The 21657-nt window shown below is 42.7% G+C and overlaps 1 protein-coding gene across 1 annotated transcript in view; it reads left to right on the top strand.

Annotated features, from left to right (window-relative positions):
- ZNF81 (zinc finger protein 81) overlaps positions 1-21657 on the top strand; it is a 108257-nt gene that overhangs the window by 51666 nt on the left and 34934 nt on the right. The window contains exon 2 of the mRNA XM_036996377.2: positions 11418-11544. Within this exon, the coding sequence (XP_036852272.1) occupies positions 11418-11544 (127 nt within the window). The remainder of the gene's footprint in view (positions 1-11417; positions 11545-21657) is intronic.

Consider the following 21657-nt stretch of genomic DNA (forward strand, 5'->3'; position numbering starts at 1 on the left):
TTGAGGATTGTCATGATTTTATTGCTGTTGTGCTATTGTATATCATTAGTTTGGTCGGAAGAGGGGGAATGAGTAAATTTTGAGCAAGATTTCTGGAGGGGTGGCCTGTGGGCAAAATTGTAATATTTCCAGATAATCTCATCTGGCTTTAGTACATCTGCATATCAATAGGTGTTCAGATGGTGGAAAGAAGTATGGCTTTAGTGCATTTGCATATCCTCAGGGGTGGAGAGAAGTTCATCTCCATATCAGTGGGTAATTACCTGGGCAACTGAGGGCTTATCTGTACCTGAGACTTGAGGGGGAGGATGGGTTTTGCTTCTGCTGGAGCAGGAAATCCGAGAGAACGCCCCAGACTGTAGTTTGTAAGCAATAAATGTATTTTAAACTTTATTTCTCTCTTTTACTGATTTCAGTTTTTAGAGATATTTTGCTCTGGGATTTCCTCTCCCCAGACTTACAGAATATCTTTCAGACTGAGTTTTGTGTCAAAGCTGGAATGATTTTAAGCAGCATATTAGATAAATACTAAATTGCTTGAACAGACTATTAGTAGCAATTTAGTCTTTAAAAATACTGCTGCTGAGGGCTCAAAGAAAGTGAAGAATATGTTTTGGAAGCTGGAGGATCCTATGTGATTAAAACTTAACAACACTGTCATCTGCAGTTATGTGGAAAGTAGAGCCTGTGCTTAATGAAGTTGGTGATTGATTTAATATTTCCAAGCAGAGTGTTGAAGGTACCTAGTCTTCTTACTACTTACAGTGATATGTGAAAGGAAATAACTAAATTGAGGGCAAGACTGTTAAACCAAAGGAACCAGGGCTTTATAATTTTGAAAATTATTAGCCTTTGCTGATAGCACAAGATGCTAAGATTAAGAAATGGCTTGTAAGTCTGGAGAGAGGAAATCCTGGGGCAAAATACCTCTAAAACCGAAATCAGTCAAAGGGAGAAATAAAGTTTAAAATCCGTTTATTGCTTGCAAACTGCAGTCCGGGGCTGTCTGTCTTTCCTGGTCAGGCAGAAGCAAAACCAGCATTTCCCCTAACCTCTCAGGTTCAGATAAGCCCTCTGTTGCCCAGGTAATTGCCCACTGATAGGGAGATAATCGGCTCTCCACCCCTGAGGAATGCCTATTGATATGCAAAAGCACTAAAGTAATACTTCGCTCCACCCCTGAATGCTTGTTGATACGCAGATACACTAAAGCCAGATGAGATATTCTGGACATATTACAATTTCACCCACATGGGTTTGAAGGATTATCAGGAAAACATAATCTAGAAATTAAGCAAAAGATGTATCTGTGCAACCTTTTGTTAAGACTTCAGAAAGATCAGAGGATCAGATCATTCAGCCACATAAAACTCCCTTGAAAAGATTAGATGTACTTCATAGATCTTCTCAAACAAGAGGAAGCTTTGGAGAGTTGTCCCTCAGCCCTCTCAACAGGAGTTCAAGATAGAGAACAGCCCATTGCAAAGAGATTTATGGATGCAGCTTTTGTCTGAGGGAGTAAATCCAATGAGTTTCACAGACAGCCCATAAAATTGTAGAGCAAATGTTATCGGCCGAAACACTACCACCTTAGACTGAAAAGGATAGAGACAATACAAAAATGGAAATATGTTAGACCCCCAAAATTCTACTGGAGGGAATCAGGCTGAGAAAACTCTTCTGCTACCTTTCATGGAAAAAGAAACATGACTCAGAGTGAGACCAAGAACCCACAGGGTGGAGCCAAGCCATGAGGAATTATTCCTAGGCTTTGAGACCTAATTGAGGAACATGTAACTTTGTCAGCCAGATAACACTTATTTTCTTCAGTGTTTTAAAGTATCATTCAACTTTAGTTTGACCTCCATTTTTTTCTGTTGAGCAGTACATGGTCATTTGAATTACTTTTTCTGTGTTGTAAGTCCGGGGAAAGGAAATCCCGGGGCAAAATACCTCTAAAAACTGAAATCAGTCAAAGGGAGAAATAGAGTTAAAAATCCATTTATTGCTTACAAACTGCAGTCCAGGGCCATTTCTCTCTTTCCTGCTCCAGCAGAAGCAAAACCACCCCTCCCCCTCAACTCTCAGGTACAGATAAGCCCTCAGTTGCCCAGGTAATTACTCATTGATATGGAGATGAACTTCTCTCCACCCCTGAGGAATCATGCAAATTCAGTAAAGCCATAGTTCTTTCCACCTCTGAATGCCTATTGATATGCAAATGTACTAAAGCCAGATGAGATATTCTGGAAATATTACAATTTTACCTGCACTGTGTAATATGTCATTTTTTTGTTTTTTGGGTTTTTTTTTTTCTGGCTGCTTTCAAACTCTTTTGTTCTTTGGCTTTCTTGACTGTATGTGTAGGTATGGTTTTCTGTGGATGCATCCTGCTTGGGGCTTGCCAGATTTCTTGAATCTGTACATTTTATGTCTATCACAAGATTTGGGGAGTTTCTCCTCATTTTTAAAAAGATCTCTTCTGCCCCTTTCCTTTCTCCTTCTGGGGCCTAAATTATGTATATGTTAAATCTTTTTGATTTTGTCTTATCCATCCCTGAAACTCTGTCCTTTTTTTCTCAAAATTTTTCTCTGTACCTTTTAGACTGGGTAATTTCTGTTGGTCTGTCTTTATATTCATTAGGTCTTTCTTTTGTTATTGCCATTCTGCTGTTAAGCCCATCCAGTGAACTTTTTAGTCACAGATTGTATTTTTCTGTTCTAGACTATTCAGTTTTTTTTAATTGAGTGTAAAATTGACATAACATTATATTAGTTTCAGTTTTACAAGATGATGTAATATATACAAATATATATTTGTATATATTAAAAAATGATTACCACAATAAGTCTAGTTAACATCTGTTACCATTACATAGTTACAAAATGTTTTTCCTTGTGATGAGAACTTTTAAGATTTACTATCTCAGCCAACATTCAAACAGGCAATACTGTATTATTAACTATAGTAACCGTGCTATACATTACATCCCAGGACTTACTTGTTTTGTAACTGGAAGTTTGTACCTTTTGACCCCTTCACCTATTTCACCCACTACCCATCCCCACCTCTGGCAACCACCAGCTGTTCTCTGTATCTATAAGCTTGGTTTTGGTTTTTTCTTTTTGTTGGAGTCCACATAAAGGTGGGACCATACAGCATTTGTCTTTTTCTGACTCATTTCACTGAGCATAATGCCCTGAAGTTCCATCCATGGTATTGCAAATGGCAAGATTTTCTTCTTTTTCTGGCTGAGTAGTATTCTAGTGTGTGTGTGTGTGTGTGTGTGTGTGTGTGTGTGTGTGTGTGTGAGAGAGAGAGAGAGAGAGAGAGAGAGAGAATCTTTCCAGTTATTTGTGTTTTCTTCAAGTTCTTTCATTAGTGTCTTAAAGTTTTTGGTATACAGGTCTTTCACCACCTCAGTTAAATTTATTCCTAAGTACATTTTATTCTTTTTTTATGCAATTGTAAATGCGATTGTGTTATTTTTTTATTGGAATATAGTTGATATACAATATTATATTGTTTTCAGATGTACAACATAGTGATATGATAATTATACAGAGTACTAAATGCTTGCCACGGTAAGTGTACTTACCCTGTTGCCATACAAAGATACTATAATATTGGTTATATTCTCTGTGTTGTACTTCCATTCTTATGACTAATTTATTTTGTGATTTGAGCTCTGTATTTCTTTCTCCCCTTCACCTATCTCACCCATTCCCCCACTCCCTCCCTATGGTTACCAACAGTCTGTTGTCAGTATCTATGTGTCTATTTGTTTGTTTTGTTTTTTTAGATTCTACATGTAAGAGAAATCATAAGGCATTTGTCTTTCTCTATCTGACTTACCTTGTGTAGCATGATACCCTGTGTGTCCATCCACATTGTCACAAATGGCAAGATTTCCTTCCTTTTTTATGGCAGAGTAATATATCATGTGTATATGTACCACATCTTCTTTATCCATTAATCTGTTGATGGGCACTTGGGTTGCTTCTGTATCATGGCCATTGTAAATAATGCTGCAAAATGAACATAGGTGTTCCTGTATCTTTTTGAATTAGTGATTTTGTTTTCTTTGGGTAAATTCCTGGAAATGGAATTGCTGGGTTGTATGGTATTTCTATTTTTAGGTTGTTAAGAAACCTCCATATTGTTTTCCACAGTGCCTGGACCAATTTCCATTCCCACCAGCAGTGTAGGAGGGTTCCCTTTCCTCCACATACTCGCCAACACTTGTTATTTCATGTCTTGTTGATTATAGCCATTCTGGTATGAAGTGATACCTCATTGTGGTTTAGATTTTCATTTCCCTGATGATTAGTGATGTCTCTTCATGTGTCTGTTAGCCATCTGTATGTCTTCTTTGGAAAAATGTTGATTCAAGTCCTCCACCCATTTTTTAATTGGATTATTTGTTTTTTGATGTTGAGTTGTATGAATTCTTTATATATTTTGTATATTAACCCCTCATTGGATATATCATTTACAAATATATTCTCCTATACAGTAGGTTGCCTTTTTGTCTTGTTAAGGGTTTCCTTTGCTGTGCAGGAGATTTTTAGTTTGATGTAGTCCCACTTGTTTATTTTTGCTTTTGTTTGTTTCCCTTGCCCAAAGAGACATACCCAGATAAAAAATTACTCATGTTGATGTTCATGAGATTCTTGCCTATGTTTTCATCTAAGAGTTTTATGGTTTTGTGTCTAACTTTTAGGTCTTTAATCCATTTAGAGTTTATTTTTGTGTATGATGTAATATAGTATACTTTCATTCTCTTACATGTAGCTGTCTGGTTTTCCCAACACCATTTAATAAAGAGACTGTCTTTCCCCACTGTATATTCAGGACTCCTTTCTCATTATTAATTAACCATATATACATAGGTTTATTTCTGGGCTCCTTATCCTATTCCATTGATCTATGTGTCTGTCCTTGTGCCAGTACCATACTTTTTAATCACTGTAACTTTATAGTATAGATTGAATTCAGGAAGCATGATACCCCCAGCTTTGTTCTTTTTTCTCAGGATTGCTTTGGCTTTTGGGTCTTTATGTGGTTCCACATAAATTTTAGGATTATTTACTCTAGTTCATTGAAAAATGCTGTTGGTATTTTGATAGGTATTGCATTGAATCTGTAAATTTCTTTGGGCAGTATGGTCATTTTGACAATATTAATTCTTCCTATCCATGAGCATAGGATAGATTTCTGTTTATTTGTGTCTTCTTCAATTTCTTTGATCAGTGTCTTATAGTTTTCAGAGTGCAGATCTTTCACCTCCTTGGTTAGGTTTATTCCTAAGTATTTTAATCTTTTTGATGTAATTATAAATGGAATTGTTTTCCTGATTTCTTGTTCTTCTAGTTCATTGCCAGTATATAGGAATGTGACAGATTCCTGTGTATTAATTTTGTATCCTGCAACTTTGCTGAATCCAATTATTCTAATATTTTTGGTGGAATCTTTAGGATTTTCTATATATATTATCATGTCATCTACAAATAGTGACAGTTTTATTTCTTCCTTACCAATCTGGATGCCTTTTATTTCTTTATCTTGTCTGATTGTCATGGCTAGGACTTTGAGTACTATGTTGAATAAAAGTGGGGAGAGTGGGCCTCCTTGTCTTGTTCCTGATTGTACAGAAACAGCTTTCAGCTTTGTGTCACTGAGTATGGTGTTAGCTATGGATTTGTTATATATGGCCTTTATTATGTTGAGGTATGTTGCCTCTATGTCCACTTTGTTGAGGGTTTTTAGCATGAATGGATGGTGAATTTTATCAAATGTTTTTTCAGCATCTGTTGAGATGATCATAGTTTTTATCCTTCCTTTTGTTAATGCTGGTATCACATTGATTTACAAATATTGTACCATCCTTGCATTCCTGGAATAAACTCCACTTGGTTGTAATGGATGATCCTTTTGATGTATTTTTTAGTTCAGTTTGCTAATATTTTGTTGAGGATTTTTGCATCTATATTCTTCAGGGATGTTGGTCTATGCTTTTCTGCCTTTGTAGTGTCTTTGACAGGTTTTGGTATTAGTGTACTACTGGCCTTGTAGAATGAGTTTGAAAATATTTCCTCCTCTTATTTTTTGGAATACTTAAGAAGGATAGGTATTAGCTCATATCTAAATGTTTGGTAGAATTCACCCATGAAGCCATCTGGATATGAACTTTTATTTGTTGAGAGTTTTTTTATTGCCAGTTCAATTTCATTACTAATAATTGGTCTGTTCAGATTTTCTGTTTCTTCTTGGGTCAGTCTTGGAAGGTTGTAAGTTCTTAGAAACTTGCCCATTTCTTCTAGGTTGTCTAATGTATTGGCATATAATTTTTTGTAGAATTCTCTAATAATTCTTTGAATTTATGTGGTGTTGGTTATAATTTTTCTGTTTTCATTTCTGGTTTGTTTACCTGTATCCTCTCTTTTTTTCTCAATTAAGTCTGATTAGGGGTTTATCTATTTTGTTTATCTTCTCAAACAACCAGGTGTCTTGATTTTCTTGGTTTTTTCTATTGTTTTCTTATTCTCTATTTTATTTATTTCCACTCTGATCTTTACTATGCCCCTCCTTCGACTAACTTTGGGCTTTGTTTGTTCTTTTCCTAGTTCCTTTGGTTGTAAGGTTAGGAATTCCCTTCTGGCCTATAGAGTTTCTGCTGAAAAATCAGCTGTTAACTTTATGAGGTTTCCCTATACATCACTTGTTTCTTTCCTCTTACTGTTTTTAAGATTCTCTCTTTGTCTTTGATCTTTGCCGTAGTAATTATAATGTGTCCTAGTGTGGTCTTCCTTTGGTTCATCTTGTTATTTGGAGCTCTTTGTGCTTTCTGGACCTAGTAAACTGTGGTTAGGGAAGTTTTCAGCTATTATGTCTTCAAGTAATTTTTTTACTCCTTTCTCTTACTCTTCTCCTTCTAGGACTCCTATGATGTGTATGTTAGGACATTTGATGTTGTCCCAGAGCTCTCTTACCCTATTCTCATTTCTTTTGTCTTTCTTCTGCTCTTCAGTTTGAGTGTTTTACATTACTCTATCTTCCAAGTCACTGACACATTCTTCTACATCCTCTAGTCTGTTGTTCATTCCCTCCAGTGTAATTTTTATTTCATCTGCTGGATTCTTCATCTCTAATCGGTTCTTTTTTAGATCTTCTATCTCTTTGTTAAAGTCCACCTTAAATTCTGCTATTATTTTCTCAAGTCCGGTGAGCATCTTTATAAGCATTGCTTTAAACTCTTTATTAGGTAGATTGGTTAACTTTGTTTCATTTAGTTTCTCTTTCTGGGTTTTTTTCTTGTGCTGTCATTTTGAGCATATTCCTGTCTCCTTATTTTGTATGACTTTCTGTGCTTGGGCCTATGAATTAGTTAAAAGGGCTCACTTTTAAACTCCAAATAACAAGATGAACCAAAGGAGGTCCACACCAGGACGCATCATAATTGAAGGATTGGCCTTGTGTAGAAGGGTCCCCTGGGTACACTGGGTGTGCCTCGTGGTTATTGCAAGCTGGAGGCCAGGTGAGTGTGGGACAGGCTTTTCCTGGTTCTGGTGCTCCCAGGGCATGTCCCAGGGGCATGATTTTGGGAGCATGTTGGAGGGGCTCCTGGGTAGACACCTGTGGGTTCTGTGCTGGTTGGGGGGAGGGTGGCAGGCCAACAGAGGGTGAAGGGTGTACTCCTGGTAACTCTTGAATTGGCATCAGCGGAGTCCATCCTCACCCATAAACCAGTATGCTCTCTGGGCTCCCATGTCAGTGCTCACTGGGTCCTTTTGGTGGCTGGAGTCAGACCCCACATGCACAATTGCCTGTAGCCCCTGTGCACTGTGGGCTGTTCTGGGGAATTCCAATGTTGTGGCCTCCTGTAGGTCCCACTGGCAGCCAAAGTAAGGCCCCACATGAGCATTCCCAAGCAGCGGATACATGACTCTGAGGAGTTGCCTCAGTGGCACTGGCCCACAGGTTTGTACACCCTCCCTGTGGTCTGGGGAACTTTCTGGTCCTGCTGATGGGGGCTGGCCCAGTGGATGACAGTGGGCAACAAGACAGGACTGCTGGATCTCCAGGGTATGGCAGGGGTTGGGGGCTGCCTAGACAAGTCTGAGATTGGCGTGTGTGTCCAGATCCTGCTTTAAGCTGCACTAAGGTGTGAAGAAGGCAAACAAAGAATGATGCTATCTGACTCCTCTGATCCTGGGTTGCCTCCAGTGGTTTTCTTGCTGAGTAGCCAATGTTTGGTTCTGAAACGTGGGTTCTTTCACTTATGGTCTAGTTGCATTTTAAACTGCAAGAGTTTTTCTAGTGTCTCAGGGCAGGGAGTCCATGCCTGGCTCTCTCAGCAGTACTTCTCCCACTCTTCTCTGCTGGTTGCTGTGCTGGGCATGGAGACCCAGGGTTACCCAGTCTCTGTCTCTCCTGCCTTTTTTTAATGTGATCTTTCTGTCCCTCTTTGTATATAAGGTGTTCATGTTGATCTCCATTCTTCAGTAGGGTGAAATGCTCTGTGTTTAGGTGGGAGAAGGTAGAATCAGGCTCTCTCTACTCTGCCATCTTCCCAGAATTCCAGGATTGTTTTCTTAATTTCTCTTCCTGATAGTTCATTGTGAATGTATAGAAATGCATTCTTTTGTATTGATTTTGTATCCTGCAACTTTACTGAATTTATTTCTTAGTTCTAACAGTTTTTTTGGTGTAGTCATTAGGGTTTTCTATATATAGTATGATGTGTAAGTAGTGACAGTTTTACTTCTTTCTTTCCAATTTGGATGTCTTGTACTTCTTTTTCTTGCATAATTGCTCTGTCTAGGACTTTCAATGCTATGTTGAATAAAAGTGGCACCAGGGGGCATCCTTTTTGTTCCTGATCTTAGAGGAAAAACTTTCAACTTTTCACTAGTGAGTATGTTAACTATGGGCTTGTCATAAATGCCTTTATTATGTTGAAATATCTTCCCTCTATACCCACTTTGTTGAGCATCTTTATCACAAATAGATGTTCAATTTTATCAAATTATTTTTTGCATATATTGAGATGATTATGTGATTTTTTTCTTCATTTTGTTCATGTGGTACATCACATTGATTTGTGGATGTTGAGCCATTTTTGCATTCCTGGAATAAATCTCACATGATCGTGGTGAATGATACTTTTAATGTAGTGTTGAATTCAGTTTGTTAATATTTTGTTGAGGATTTTTACATCTACATTCATCAGGGATATAGACATTTAATTTTCTTGTGGCCTCCTTGTCTGGGTTTGCTATCAGGGTAATGCTGGCCTTATAAAATAAGTTTCAAAGTGTTCCTTCCTATTCTAATTCTCAGTAGAGTTTGAGAAGGATTAGTATTAATTCTTTGAATGTTTGGTAGAATTCATCAGTGAAGCTGTCTGATCCTGGAATTTTGTTTGTTGGGTGGTTTTTGATTACTGATTCAATCTCCTTACTAGTAATCAGTCTGTTCAGAATTACTGTTTCTTCATGATTCAGTCTCGGTAGGTTGTATGTTTCTAGGAATTATCCATATATTCTAGGTGGTCAAATTTATTGGTGTATAATTTTTTATAATAGCGTAGTTGCTTATATTTTAGTTTCTATTTCTTGGTTGAGCTATCCTATTATTCACTCATTATGCACATATTTTCCCTTATGTTCTTGAAAATAGATAACTGCTTTCAAATCTTTTTCAGCCAATTTTAGCCTTTGAGTTATCTCAGGGTCAGTTTCTGATTGTATTTTCTCTTCTATTGAAGTTCTTCTGTGAACCTCTTCTGTTTCTCTTGACACCTTTTGGTTTCTTTATATGTTGATTATTTTGGATTGTATGTTGATTGTTGTGAATCATATTGCAGAGAGTTTGTGTTCTGTTTAGTTCCCCTGAAGATTGCTGCTTTTTTGTTTTGTGAGCACTTAACTTGGCTGGACTCAAACTGGAAACTATCTCCTGTGTGGTGTGTGGTAGCTCAAATTTTAGTTCATTTTTGTAGTCAACCACGGATTTAGGCAGAGCTCATAACCAGAATTTGGTAGCTGCTCTCTGGATTCTCCCTTGACTTCCCAGTGGTCATGATGAATGCAGAATTCCTCTTTGATTCATCAAGTGAATAAGACTGATGGTTTTCTGTTGGAATTTTAGCTACCCTGCATGGCATTCACTGGGCACTGACTAAGAGCTGTAAATATGATAAACACATCCTTTGTCAGCCTATCTTCTAAGTGTCAACTCTATTCTTATAAATGCCTGATTTTGATTGCTCTTCAGTATCTTCAGATAGTTGTTTTTTTTACATTTTTTTCAGAGTATAGTTGTTATCTGTATGGGGCTGGTCTGATAAAATAATTCAGTCATACTGGAACTTAATATTTTTTAACTTTTGTGTATGGTGTAAGGTATGGGTGAAGATTTGTTTTTTCCATTTGAAACCAACATAAGATTGTAAATCAATGACACTTTGAAAAAAAAATGTTTTTTTTCCTCCAAAATTTATATCTATTTGTTCCAGTACAGTTTTTGAACACTTTCCTTTCCCCCTTTGTATCACTTAGTCAAAAAACAGTTGTCCTTATGGGTATGGACCTGTTTCTGTACTCTCTCTTCTGTTCCACTGATATATCTGCCTGTATTTACATCAATACCACACTGTCTGACTTATTGTAGCTTTATAATAAGTCGTAACATGATGTAGTATAAGTCCTCCATGCTATACCTTGCTTTGGCTTTTCTAGGTCTTTTGCATGGCCATATAAGCTTGAACATCTTGTCAGTTTTTACCAAAAAATTGACAAAAAATTGGTAGAACAAATAGAAGACAAATAAGTGTGGTGAAAGAAAATTTCAACAACAATCAGCCAACTTGATTTATATATTATAAAACACTACACCTATCAATAGATGAATATATGTCATTTTCCAGGGACACATAAAACATTCCCCTAGATAGACCATATGTTGAAATCATACAGAGTATAGTTTCTGACCACTATGGAATTAAATTAAAAGTGAGCAATGAAAAGAGAAAATGGCCATATTTTTGAAGAATAAATTGCAGCAACAGTAGAGAGACCTATGTAAAGTTTAAAAAAAAGTGTACATGCTTTCTTCTAAAAGTTCTAGGATATAAATTTCCTGTTAAAATGAGCAAAAAAATAGGATCAAGGTCAAATCCTGTACAAAATTATTATTTTGAAAAATTAAAGACTGACTAAATTTTGTACACAATGGAGAGCAAAGATTTATAATTAGGTGTTTGTATTCTATACAACATTTTATATAGGTATTTAATAGGCATACTATATGGTATATTATGGTAAAAAAAATCATTAAAAACTATTTCCTACCTATCTTCTCCCCATCCCCCAGGGCTGACCATGTAACCTTCAACAGGATTGTGTTGTTACAGGTTTCAGTGTCATTTGAGGATGTGACTGTGGACTTCAGCAGGGAGGAGTGGCAGCAACTGGACTCTACTCAGAGAAGCCTGTACCAGGACGTGATGCTGGAGAACTACAGTCACCTGCTGTCAGTGGGTAAGCACAGACATCTTATGAATCTTCAAGGAGCCTATTGTTGGTAAATTTGCATCCTTCAAATAAAATACATTGAAGTCCTAACTCTTAGTACCTCAGAATGTGACCTTTTTTTGGAAGTAGTGTCATCACAGAAATATTCAAGCTAAAATGAGGTCATTTAGGGTGGGTCCTAATCCAGTATGATTGGTGTCCTATAAAGGAAATCTAGACACAGAGACAGACACATATAGAGAGAAGACAATGTGGAAACACACAAGGGAAAGATGGCCATATGACTGGAATGATGCATCCATTAAATCAAGAATTGCCTGAGGCCACTGGAAGCTATGAGAGAAGCATGGGATAGTTCCTTCCCTAGAACCTTCAAAGAGAGCATGGCCCTATGGATACCTTGATGCATGGACATTTCTATTGTTTTGAGCCACCTAGTTAGTGGTACTTTGTTACAACAACCATAGGGTATGAATATAGATTTTGGTATTAGGAAGTGGGGTCCTGCTTTAACAAATATCTAAGAATACATGGGAGTGGATTCAGCATTGGGCAATGGGTAGAGGCTAGAAAGGTTTTTGAGGTGCTTGACAGAAAAAGGCTAGATTGCCTTGAAGAGTCTGTTGATAGAAATATGAGTGTTAAAGGTGCGCTTGGTGAGGTCTCAGATAGAAGTGAGGAACATGTCACTGGAAACTGGAGGAAAGGTGATCCTTATTATAAAGGGGCAGAGAACTTGACTGAATTGTGTCTCTTAGGTGGAAAGTAGAACTTGTAAGTGAGAAACTTGGATATTTAAGGAGATTTCTAAGTGAAGTTTTACAGGCATAGACTGGGTTCTCCTTGCTGCTTATGGTAAAATGTGAGAGGAAAGAGATACATTGAAGAAGGAACTGTTAGCAAAAAGGAAGCAGAACTTGAAGGTTTGGAAAATTCACAGCCTATACATATTGCAAAAAATGAGATGTACTACGGAAAGAACACCCAAGTGTGTGGCCGAACAACCATTGCTAAAGAGATTAGATGTATGACTTGTGGTTCCAGTCAGCCATCTCAGTAGAAATGAGATGGTTAAACTGACAACTTAAACTGAAAAGGACAGAGATGGGAAAAAGATGAAGGAAGGCTGTCCACTATCTGGGATTCTACAGATAGGAGATAGCCTGGCAAAGCTATTTGGCTGTGAACATGTGTTATCCTTCAAGAAAAGAGATGAATGACTCCACACAGCTGCAGATGGCCCAAGCCAGGATAGTGGGGAGGGACAGGCCATCACCTTCTTAGTTCCAGATGGCCAAATGCCTACTTAGTTCCAGGGTGGAGAGGTCAGAGCTGCCACCCAGGGCCAAGGGTGTAGGGTTGTCACATGTGACCTGAGGTCATACCTCTTTCACAGCTCCATGCTCTCTTGAACCCTCTCTTCAAAGTTATTTTCAACCTCCCCTTACAGTACTTGTTAACTATCAATTTTGTGCCAGTATTTAGCCTTAGAGTTTGCCACCCACCTTGGGCCACACTCTCAAGTAACATGACTCTGGGAAGACCCAGGCTCAGTGCTCCAGGGGCTGCTTCTGGCCTCACACCATCTATAGGCTGGGCCTTGATCACAAGGATTTGTGCACCATTATGAGTGGGTCCCAACCATTTGCTACATTTCCACACCATGGGGCAAGGATTCTGCATTGGGTTCTTCTGTGATCACTTACGGTTACTAAGGGAATCCTTGTTAAGTTTCTTTTCCTCCCCTGACTAATATTAATTCAGTGAGCAAATAAATCAAGGCCCTATGGGCAAGCCAAAAGCTATTTCTCAAAAGGAGGGCCCGCTCGCAAATTTATTTGTCACAGTTGTGACAGGTGTGTCTTCTGTGTCCTCCTAGTGTGGGTGAGCAAGTCTTACATGATAAATCCACTGTGACAATCCAATCTCCTTAAGCCTGTGGACACCTTTCTCTTTTCTCTATAGTACACTAAAGCAGTTCTGGCATTTCAACTGCATTCAGTACAGGCCCCGTTTCGGTCCATGTTTGAATTTGCTTAGTCTGCACATACTGATAAATTTGACCTGATCCAACTTGTTCTTTCTATTATCCCACACTCTTAATATCCACTTCCACATGCATGTCCCAGACTTCTGTTGGTATAAATCAGACCAGTCGTGCAGTTCTTCTGGTGTGTAGTGCACCTCCTCATGGGTCACACTCCGTACCTCACTGTGTGGGCCCAGATGAGACTTGAGCCTAATTGTAGATCTAGAAGCAAAGAATAGTGGAAGGTAGGTCCTGAGGGGAATCATCAGTGCCTCACAAAGTTAAGGTATCTCAGGGAAGGCCATTGCAGTCTCCTCAGGCAAAGTCAGGTTAATTTCAGATGGGTGGGAGGACTGCTTCTAGTGGCAAAGAAGACTCATCAGGATTTAGAGGTTCTGAAAGGAAAGGAGCGACACACAGCAGCAATTCACCGGAGAATTCCGCTTTATTAGGGAAAGGTGCTGGGTTATATAGGAAGGGGCATGAATTGATTGAGGTGTCACTTCTACGGGGCTGGTGGCTGTTGGCTAGGTGCTGGGATTGGGAGGGGGGCGAGAGGTGATTGGGCTTCAGGTGGCGATAGCGGGAACTGAGGACCCCAAAGAGAAGCCGGAAGTTTGCCATCTTACTGGTGGGGGCCCTTCATTCCCCCCTTTCTCCTCTATGGGGTTGTGGACGTTGCTTACTCTCTGGCTGCTTCCTGCTGAACGGGGGCGGAGAAGGGAGTGAGGGCTTGAGGACCGGGAGGAAAGGGTTGATAGGACTCCCTACAGTAAGGACGAGTAGATGTGGACTTCTTCAGGTTGGAAATCAATGAAGGTTCCCTGTAACCATAGGTCGAGGACCTGTTGATTCCAATGGTGCCAAGAGGATATGGGTGTCAGGGGCCAGGCGTCTGCGGCCATTGTTTCCAGGAACAGTTTCCAGTGGAGAGAGGGGTCCATCTCAGCATGTGATGAGGAGGTCACGTGAGGGTGAGGGATCTTCTGTGGCCAGAAGCTGGTAGTTCCTGAGTAAAAGCTGGTTGAATGCTTGATTAGAGATTTTTCTGACTTGGGATTTGATGAACTTTATTATACAGGGTAAGAAGAGACAGGCGAGAAGAATGATTATTATGGGGCCTGCAATGGGCCAGAGCCAGGTGAGGAGGGGGTTTGTTAGTATTGAAGAGAATGGGTTGGAATTGGAAGCAGAGTGGAGGCTGGAGGCAAGGTCAGTGAGTTTGGTAATGTCAGTTTCTACAATGCCGGATTCGTTGATGTAATAGCAGCACTCTTCTCAGAGAAAGACGCAGGTGCCGCTCTTCTCGGCTGTAAGCAGATCTACGGCCCGCCGGTTTTGAAGGGTGACCTTAGCTAGCAAAGTGACCTGTCTTTGGAGAGAGGCTAGGGAATCGGCAGTGGATGACAGGGCTCCCTCAGGTTTGGCGTTGAGATCTCTAACTGCCCATAGAGAGTGACCCAAGGCTTCTCCCGAAAACCCTGCCCCAATGGCTGAGGTGATCAAAGAGCTACTGACCATGATGGGAAGGAAAGCAGCTCGTTTTGTGCGCGAGGGCAAGGGAGGTTGGAGCTCAAGGAATTCTGCCATGCTGTAAAGTGTAAACTGTGGGATTAGGGTGACAAGAATGCAGGGTGTATCAGAGTTGAGAGGCAGTGAGTTGAAAAGACTGCCATTACACCAAAAGAAGTGTCCCAGTTGCTTAAAAGTCTTAGAGCCGGAGGTAGGGGTGTAGATAGAGAGGCAGTGAAGTGCGCTGGAGGGGGGTGGAGTTGGGCTTACACAGTGGTGGATGGTGAGATTATCTGCGTATTCTGGTTCCCATAGGGGTATGTCTGCCAGGGGGCGGAGAGGTTGTCCTTCTGCATGGAAGGAGTAGTTGGAAATATTAAGGGGCACGGCGGCCAGCAGTGGGCGCTGTAGTGATGCACACAAGAAACAATTGGCTGTGTTAAGGGCGTGGTTGAGAAAGATGGTGGTGTCCTGAATGAGCTGTAATGAAGAGTAGGAGAAATGGGAAGAGGGGCGGGGATAAGAAGATGAAGAGGTGCCGTCAAGAGTTTGGATAATGACTTTTTCGGAATGTCTGTTATCTGATGCAACTTGAGAGATCTGGGAATGAGAGGGAACATACTTTCGAGAGATATGAAGGGTACCATGGGGGTTCGAGGACCCCCCGTAGTAAACTGAGGCTGTGACTCCAGCGGCCCATCGAGAGTCCCAGGGATCTGGCATTCATAAGGAGAATGAGCCGTTGGGATATTTCATGAAACGGTTGGAGGAGTAATACTGTGGGTACTGGAAGTTACTCATGTAGTGAATGGCGCAAGACCAGTAGGGACATCTCCTGTAGGTGTCTGGCTATCGCCTGCAATAGGCTTGTTTTTGGTTATAGAGGAAGCAGAGGTAGGGAGAATAAGGGTAGCTGCTAGTGAACACTTCGGTGGAGGGAGGAAAGTGGAGGTATAAAGGCTCAGAGCAGCTTTTCACAGGGCAGTCTGGTGTGGCAATGAGGGCAGTAACTTTTGTTTGATTCTGTGTGTAAGTCTGTCTGACTTTGAATCGCCATACAAAGTAGGCTGGGGTGGTGGGGAAGACAATAGGAATGAGGGAAAAAAAGAGAGAGCGCAGTAAAGGAGGAAAAAGTCATGATTCGGGTATGGATGGCAAGGGGGGTGAACGGGATTTTGGAGGAAAGAGGACAGTAAGGTCAGGAGTCTGGAGGGAGGGAGAGTCTGTAAACTTTTGTAGGTTAAGAGATCTTTTAGGTAATGTGGGAACAGAATGGTAAGGGGCGCCCTGAATGTCAGTTTATGAGCTGACTACTGCAAGAACTGTCTAGCGGCTAATGCTCGTAGGCAGGGGTCCCATCTCCGAACTGTGGGGTCTAATTGCTTGGAGAGATAAGCTACTGGGGCAAAGGATGGGCCATAATATTGGCCTAGGACTCCTAGAGCTTGACTGGACCTCTCATGAATGTATAATGAGAAGGGCTTCTACAAATCAGGAAGATGGAGAGCTGGGGCTTCCACAAGGGCTTGACGGAGCTTAATGAAGGATTGTCGGGGTGAGGAGGATAATGGTTCTTTAGGGGGGCTCTTGCTGAGATCGTATAGGGGTCTTGCCAACAGGGAGAAGTTAGGGATCTACGCTCTAAAATATCTAGCCAGGCCTAGAAAGGAAAGGATTTCTGTCTTGGTTTTAGGAATGGGCAGGTCAGAGAGGAGCCATTTTCTGTCTAAGGTAATGTACTTTCTTTGTTGAGATAGAAGGAATCTGAGGTAAATGACAGGAGGGGAAGAGATTTGAGCTTTGACGGGGGATACTCGGTAACCTCTGGAAGCTAGAAGGTTAAGAAGGGAGGCAGTGTCAAGTTGAGACTGTTCCCATGAGGGACTGCAGGGGAGAAGATTTTCCATGTATTGTAATAAGGTGGACTTGGAGTGATCATGATGAAACTGTTTGAGGTCCTGAGCTAGGACCTGTCTAAAAATATGGGGAATATCTCGGGAGCTTTGTGGCAAAACTGTCCAAGTGAGTTGTTCAGAATGTCTTGTGTATGGATCTGTCCAGGTGAAGATGCAAAAATCTTGGGAGCAGGGGTCTAGAGGGATAGAAAAATGGGTCCTTGAGATCTAGGACTGAGAAGTGGGATGCCGAGGCAGGGATCTGCGATAATAGGCTGTATGGATTTGGAACTAAGGGATGGATAGGGATAACATCTATGTTGATGAGGTGAAGGTCTTGGACATGGTGGAAAGATCCATTGGTTTTTTTAACAGCTAATATGGGGGTATTAAATGGGGAGTGAGTGGGTCTGAGGTAATTTTTGTTTAAGAGATCTTGAATGATGGTTTGGAGGCCTATGAGGGCTGAAGTGGTTAGGGGTTATTGGGCCTGACAGATATACTGAGAGGGGTCACGTAATTTGATAGAGGCAGGGGGACATAGGGCCACGGAGGGGCTTGTAATGTCCCAAACTTTGGGATTTACAGGGTGTATGAGAGCGGAACTGGAGCTTTCATTGTGTAGAGGGGGTTGTTGGTTATGAGGGCCATCAGAAAGGGAGTACTTGGGGCTGTGGGAGTGGATATAGTTATGGAAACGTGGAGGAGGGAAAGGATGTCTCATCCTAGTAAAGGGATGGGACACTGGGGCATAACCAGGAAGGAGTGGGAGAAAGGTATGGGATTGTCTAGGATTGTGCATAAAAGGGGGGGGGGGTTTAATGGGAAAATCTGTTTACCTCCTACCCTGACTATAGGAGTAATGGCTGGCGTGGTAGGGCCCCAGTATTCTCGCAAGACTGAGAAGGTAGCTCCTGTATCTAGGAGGAAGGAGATGGGGCGACCGTCTACTGTTAAAGTAACTCTGGGCTCCTGTTTGGTGATGGAAATGGTCGGCGAGAAGCTCCCGGGCCCCGTCAATCTTCTGCCAGCCCCACTACGGCGGGCTTAGGATGGGGGTTGTTCGTCCAGCCTCCCCTTCCGGTGGTTGGGCAATCAGACCCCCAGTGGCCTTTTTTGTGGCGTCTGGGGCATGGGGTGGTAGGAGATCTGGGGGAGGGGCACGGCCTTGACCAATGTCCCTCTTTTCCGCACTTGAAACAAGCTCCTGGGGGGGGGGCTTGTTTGTAGAGGGGCGCCCAGGTTGTGGTTTTATCAGCTGGGCCAACATTTGGAAATTGGCCTCATCAGCCTTTTGTTTATGGCGTTCTTTCTCCTCCTCCCGGTTATGGAAGACTTTAAAGGCCACTGTTCGGATCTCAGTCTGTGGGGTAGCGGGGCCCTGTTCTAACTTTTTGAGTTTAGCTTTAATGTCGGGGTAGCTTTGAGCTAGGAAGTATGTCATAAGGACATGTTTTCCTTCAGGTGTTTCTGGGTCTAGGCTGGTATACTGTAATAGGGCTTGAGTGAGTCTGTCTAAGAACTCGGAAGGGGTTTCGTCTCTCTTTTGAATTATGTCTTGGAGCTTTTGAAAATTGACTACTTTACGAGCTGCCTTTTTTAGACCTGCTATTAAGCAGGAGGCAAAAATATCTCGAGATCGGAGACTCATGGTGGTGTTATAATCTCAGTGTGGGTCTTGTTCGGGGACAGCAGTGGGGCCAGGGGGATTAGGAGGGGTCAGTCCTCTGGGTTTCGGTAGTGTGCGTTTGGGCGAAGTCCCAAACTCATCTATGCTCTTCAGGGAGGAGAGTATTGGCCAGGAGTATGAAAATGTCATGATGTGTGAGGCTGTAAGACTGGAGGGTCCATTGAAACTCCCTGATGTATGTCGTGGGATCAGTGGAAAAGGAACCTAGGCGTTTCTCTAGTTGGGCTAAATCTCCTAAGGAGAAAGGGATGTGAATGCGCACGATGCCTTCGGATCCTGCTACCTCCCGGAGGGAGGCGATAATTTTGGGAGGCCCTCGGGACCAAGTCTGAGGGGGACTGAGGGGTTCGGGCTCAGTCTGTGGGGGAGTGACGTGGTCTAGCCGTGCCTAGTCAAGCAGGTCCTTAAGTGCAGAAAGGGGGCAAAGAGAATAAAGAAAGATAGAATCGGACCCACGTGTTGCCAGCTAGCAGCCCAGCTGCTTGCCTCTGCCGCTCTAGTTGGGCTTGAACTCACGACTCTAATTGGTTATGGAATGTGTAAACAGAATGTTCTTTGTTCTCCATTCCTGCCACATCCGCAAGTGGGCGAATGGCATATCTAGAAGCAGGGGTGGTGTTTCTACACATCTTCAAGGTCTACCTATTTTCTGAGTGAGGAGTCTTGGCAAGATATGTTTTTGTGGACAGATAACTTCTAAGGACTGCACCGGTTGTTCTCTAGCTTGTGCTTTCCCATGCTGCGTTCAGACATGGGGGAAAGTGCTTTCCCATTCTCCCTACAAACATGTGGGAAGACAAAGGCGGTCCCTAACAGGGGAGAAACAGGTGATGAGGACAAAGACGGAGGAGAACTCTGGGACATAGTTAAAGGGGGGACTGAAAGGCTCAGGCTTAATCTGCGCGGGACGAAGGTGGAGGAGGTGAGATGGGGGAGGAGATGGTGTTGGGAGGAAGGGAGAAGGGCTGTTGTAGGAGAGGAAGGGGAAGGGATTGAACGGGAGGCTTCTGCGGGGGCAGCGGCTTGCAGGCTAGGAGAACTTGGGAGGGGGCGGGGGGAGGAGGAGGCGGAAAGCTTCGATATAGGGAATCTCCTTCCATTTTTTCAGCTGCTGGCAGTAGTTAAAAAGATTGCGAGTCATGTTAGGATCAAGAGTTCCCCCTGCGGGCCATTGGTTGTTATTGTCTAGGGTGTTTGTCGGCCAATCTTGGGAGCAATATTTACGGAGAAGTTTTGGTTTTATATCAGGCATCAGGGAGAGGGTAGCCAGATGCTTAAGCAGGCATTCAAGAGGTGAAGTTTCAGGGAGGGATGAGGAGGCTCCCATGGCTAAAGGACAGAGAAGGAGACAAACAGGGGAAGATGAACGGAGATCCTCGGACTGGAAGCACACCGCAAGGAGACAAAGGGCATCCCCGATGATCCTTGGTGGTCTGGGGAAACTTGTATACGAGTCGGAATTTCTTAGGAAGTGTGGGTCGTCACCCAGACTTCCCTAAGAAGGCAGTTTGCCGGAGTCACGAGGTACCTAGTGCTAGGAGTTTTTGGCAGACAGAACAGATTTCAGCGGATGGAGCAGAAGGACGAGGGGGGGGGAAGGGAGCGTTCTCATCCGCAAAGGAGTCACCTTGTTTATGGCTTTTGGAGGTTGGGGCCTGAGAGTCTGCTGCAGCCATGAAGGCCTGAGGTGGGGATTTATGGCTGTCGGAGGAGGGTCCTGAGGTTCTGCCGCAGCTGTGAAGGCCTGAGGCGGGGATTTATGGCTGTCGGAGGGGGGGCCTGAGGGTCCACCGCAGCTGTGAAGCCTGAGGCAGGGAGAGTTCCCTCCTCGTCCCCGAGCGTCAGGGCCTTGCCGGACGATCACGGTCAATGGCACTGCGATAGCTTGGAGAAGAGTGGCCCAGCCCGGGGAAATTTTGCTTAAAAAGTTTCAGCACTGATTGAAGGGACAGTGAATGCGTTTATGACTGTCGGGGGAGGGGCCTGAGGGTCCGCCGCAGCCGTGAAGGCCAGAGGCGGGGAGAGTTCCCTCCTCGTCCCTTAGCGTCAGGGCCTTGCTGGACGATCATGGTCAATGGCACTGCGATAGCTCGGGGAAGAGTGGCCCACTCTGGGGGGAAAACTTACCTAAAGGCCAGAGAGGAGTGGTGAGTGTGATGAGCCAGCGCCGGAAAAAGAGGACGAGGGCAAGCTGCTGCTGGTGTCGGGGGGAAGACGGGGCCCAGTTGGGGTGTCCCGTCTCCCGGGTTTCGGCACCAATGAAAGGAAAGGAGCGACACACAGCAGCAATTCACCGGAGAGTTCCGCTTTATTAGGGAAAGGTGCTGGGTTATATAGGAAGGGGCATGAATTGATTGAGGTGTCACTTCTACGGGGCTGGTGGCTGTTGGCTAGGTGCTGGGATTGGGAGGGGGGCGAGAGGTGATTCGGCTTCAGTTGGCCCCGGCGGGAACTGAGGACCCCGAGGAGAAGCCGGAAGTTTGGCATCTTACTGGTGGGGGTCCTTCAGGTTCAGTGTCCTGATATGTCCCCATTCCAATTTTCAGGATCCCATTCCTTCCCAGTCAGTGCTCTCACTTTGACAGCAGATACCCTATGCAGTTGGGAATTCAATTTGCGTTGTAATTTAGCCACTCGCAGGATGAGACTCTGGGTTTGGTTTTCAGCAATCTCACTGTGCAGCTGCAGGAGCTAGGAGTTTCTTTCAGCACAGACATGGAAATTTTCAGGTCATTTATGCAGTGCTTGAGCTGGGAAATCAAATCCCTGAGTTCATCCTTTTATTGCCCCATTTTGTCTAGTGCAATTAGGAGCAACCAGGCAATCTTATAATACTTGTAAATTTGACAGAAATTTCTAAGGCATCAAGTACAAGGACATCCAGAACCTTGACTCTTATAAGCATTTGATTAGTAGTATCTAGTGGTGGTATTTGCACATCTCTATTGCCACATCATGCCTCTTTACTACTGGGAATACAGACTTTAGTGCCT

Source organism: Manis javanica, chromosome X, assembly GCF_040802235.1.
Source record: "Manis javanica isolate MJ-LG chromosome X, MJ_LKY, whole genome shotgun sequence".
In the NCBI taxonomy this organism is placed as follows: domain Eukaryota; kingdom Metazoa; phylum Chordata; class Mammalia; order Pholidota; family Manidae; genus Manis; species Manis javanica.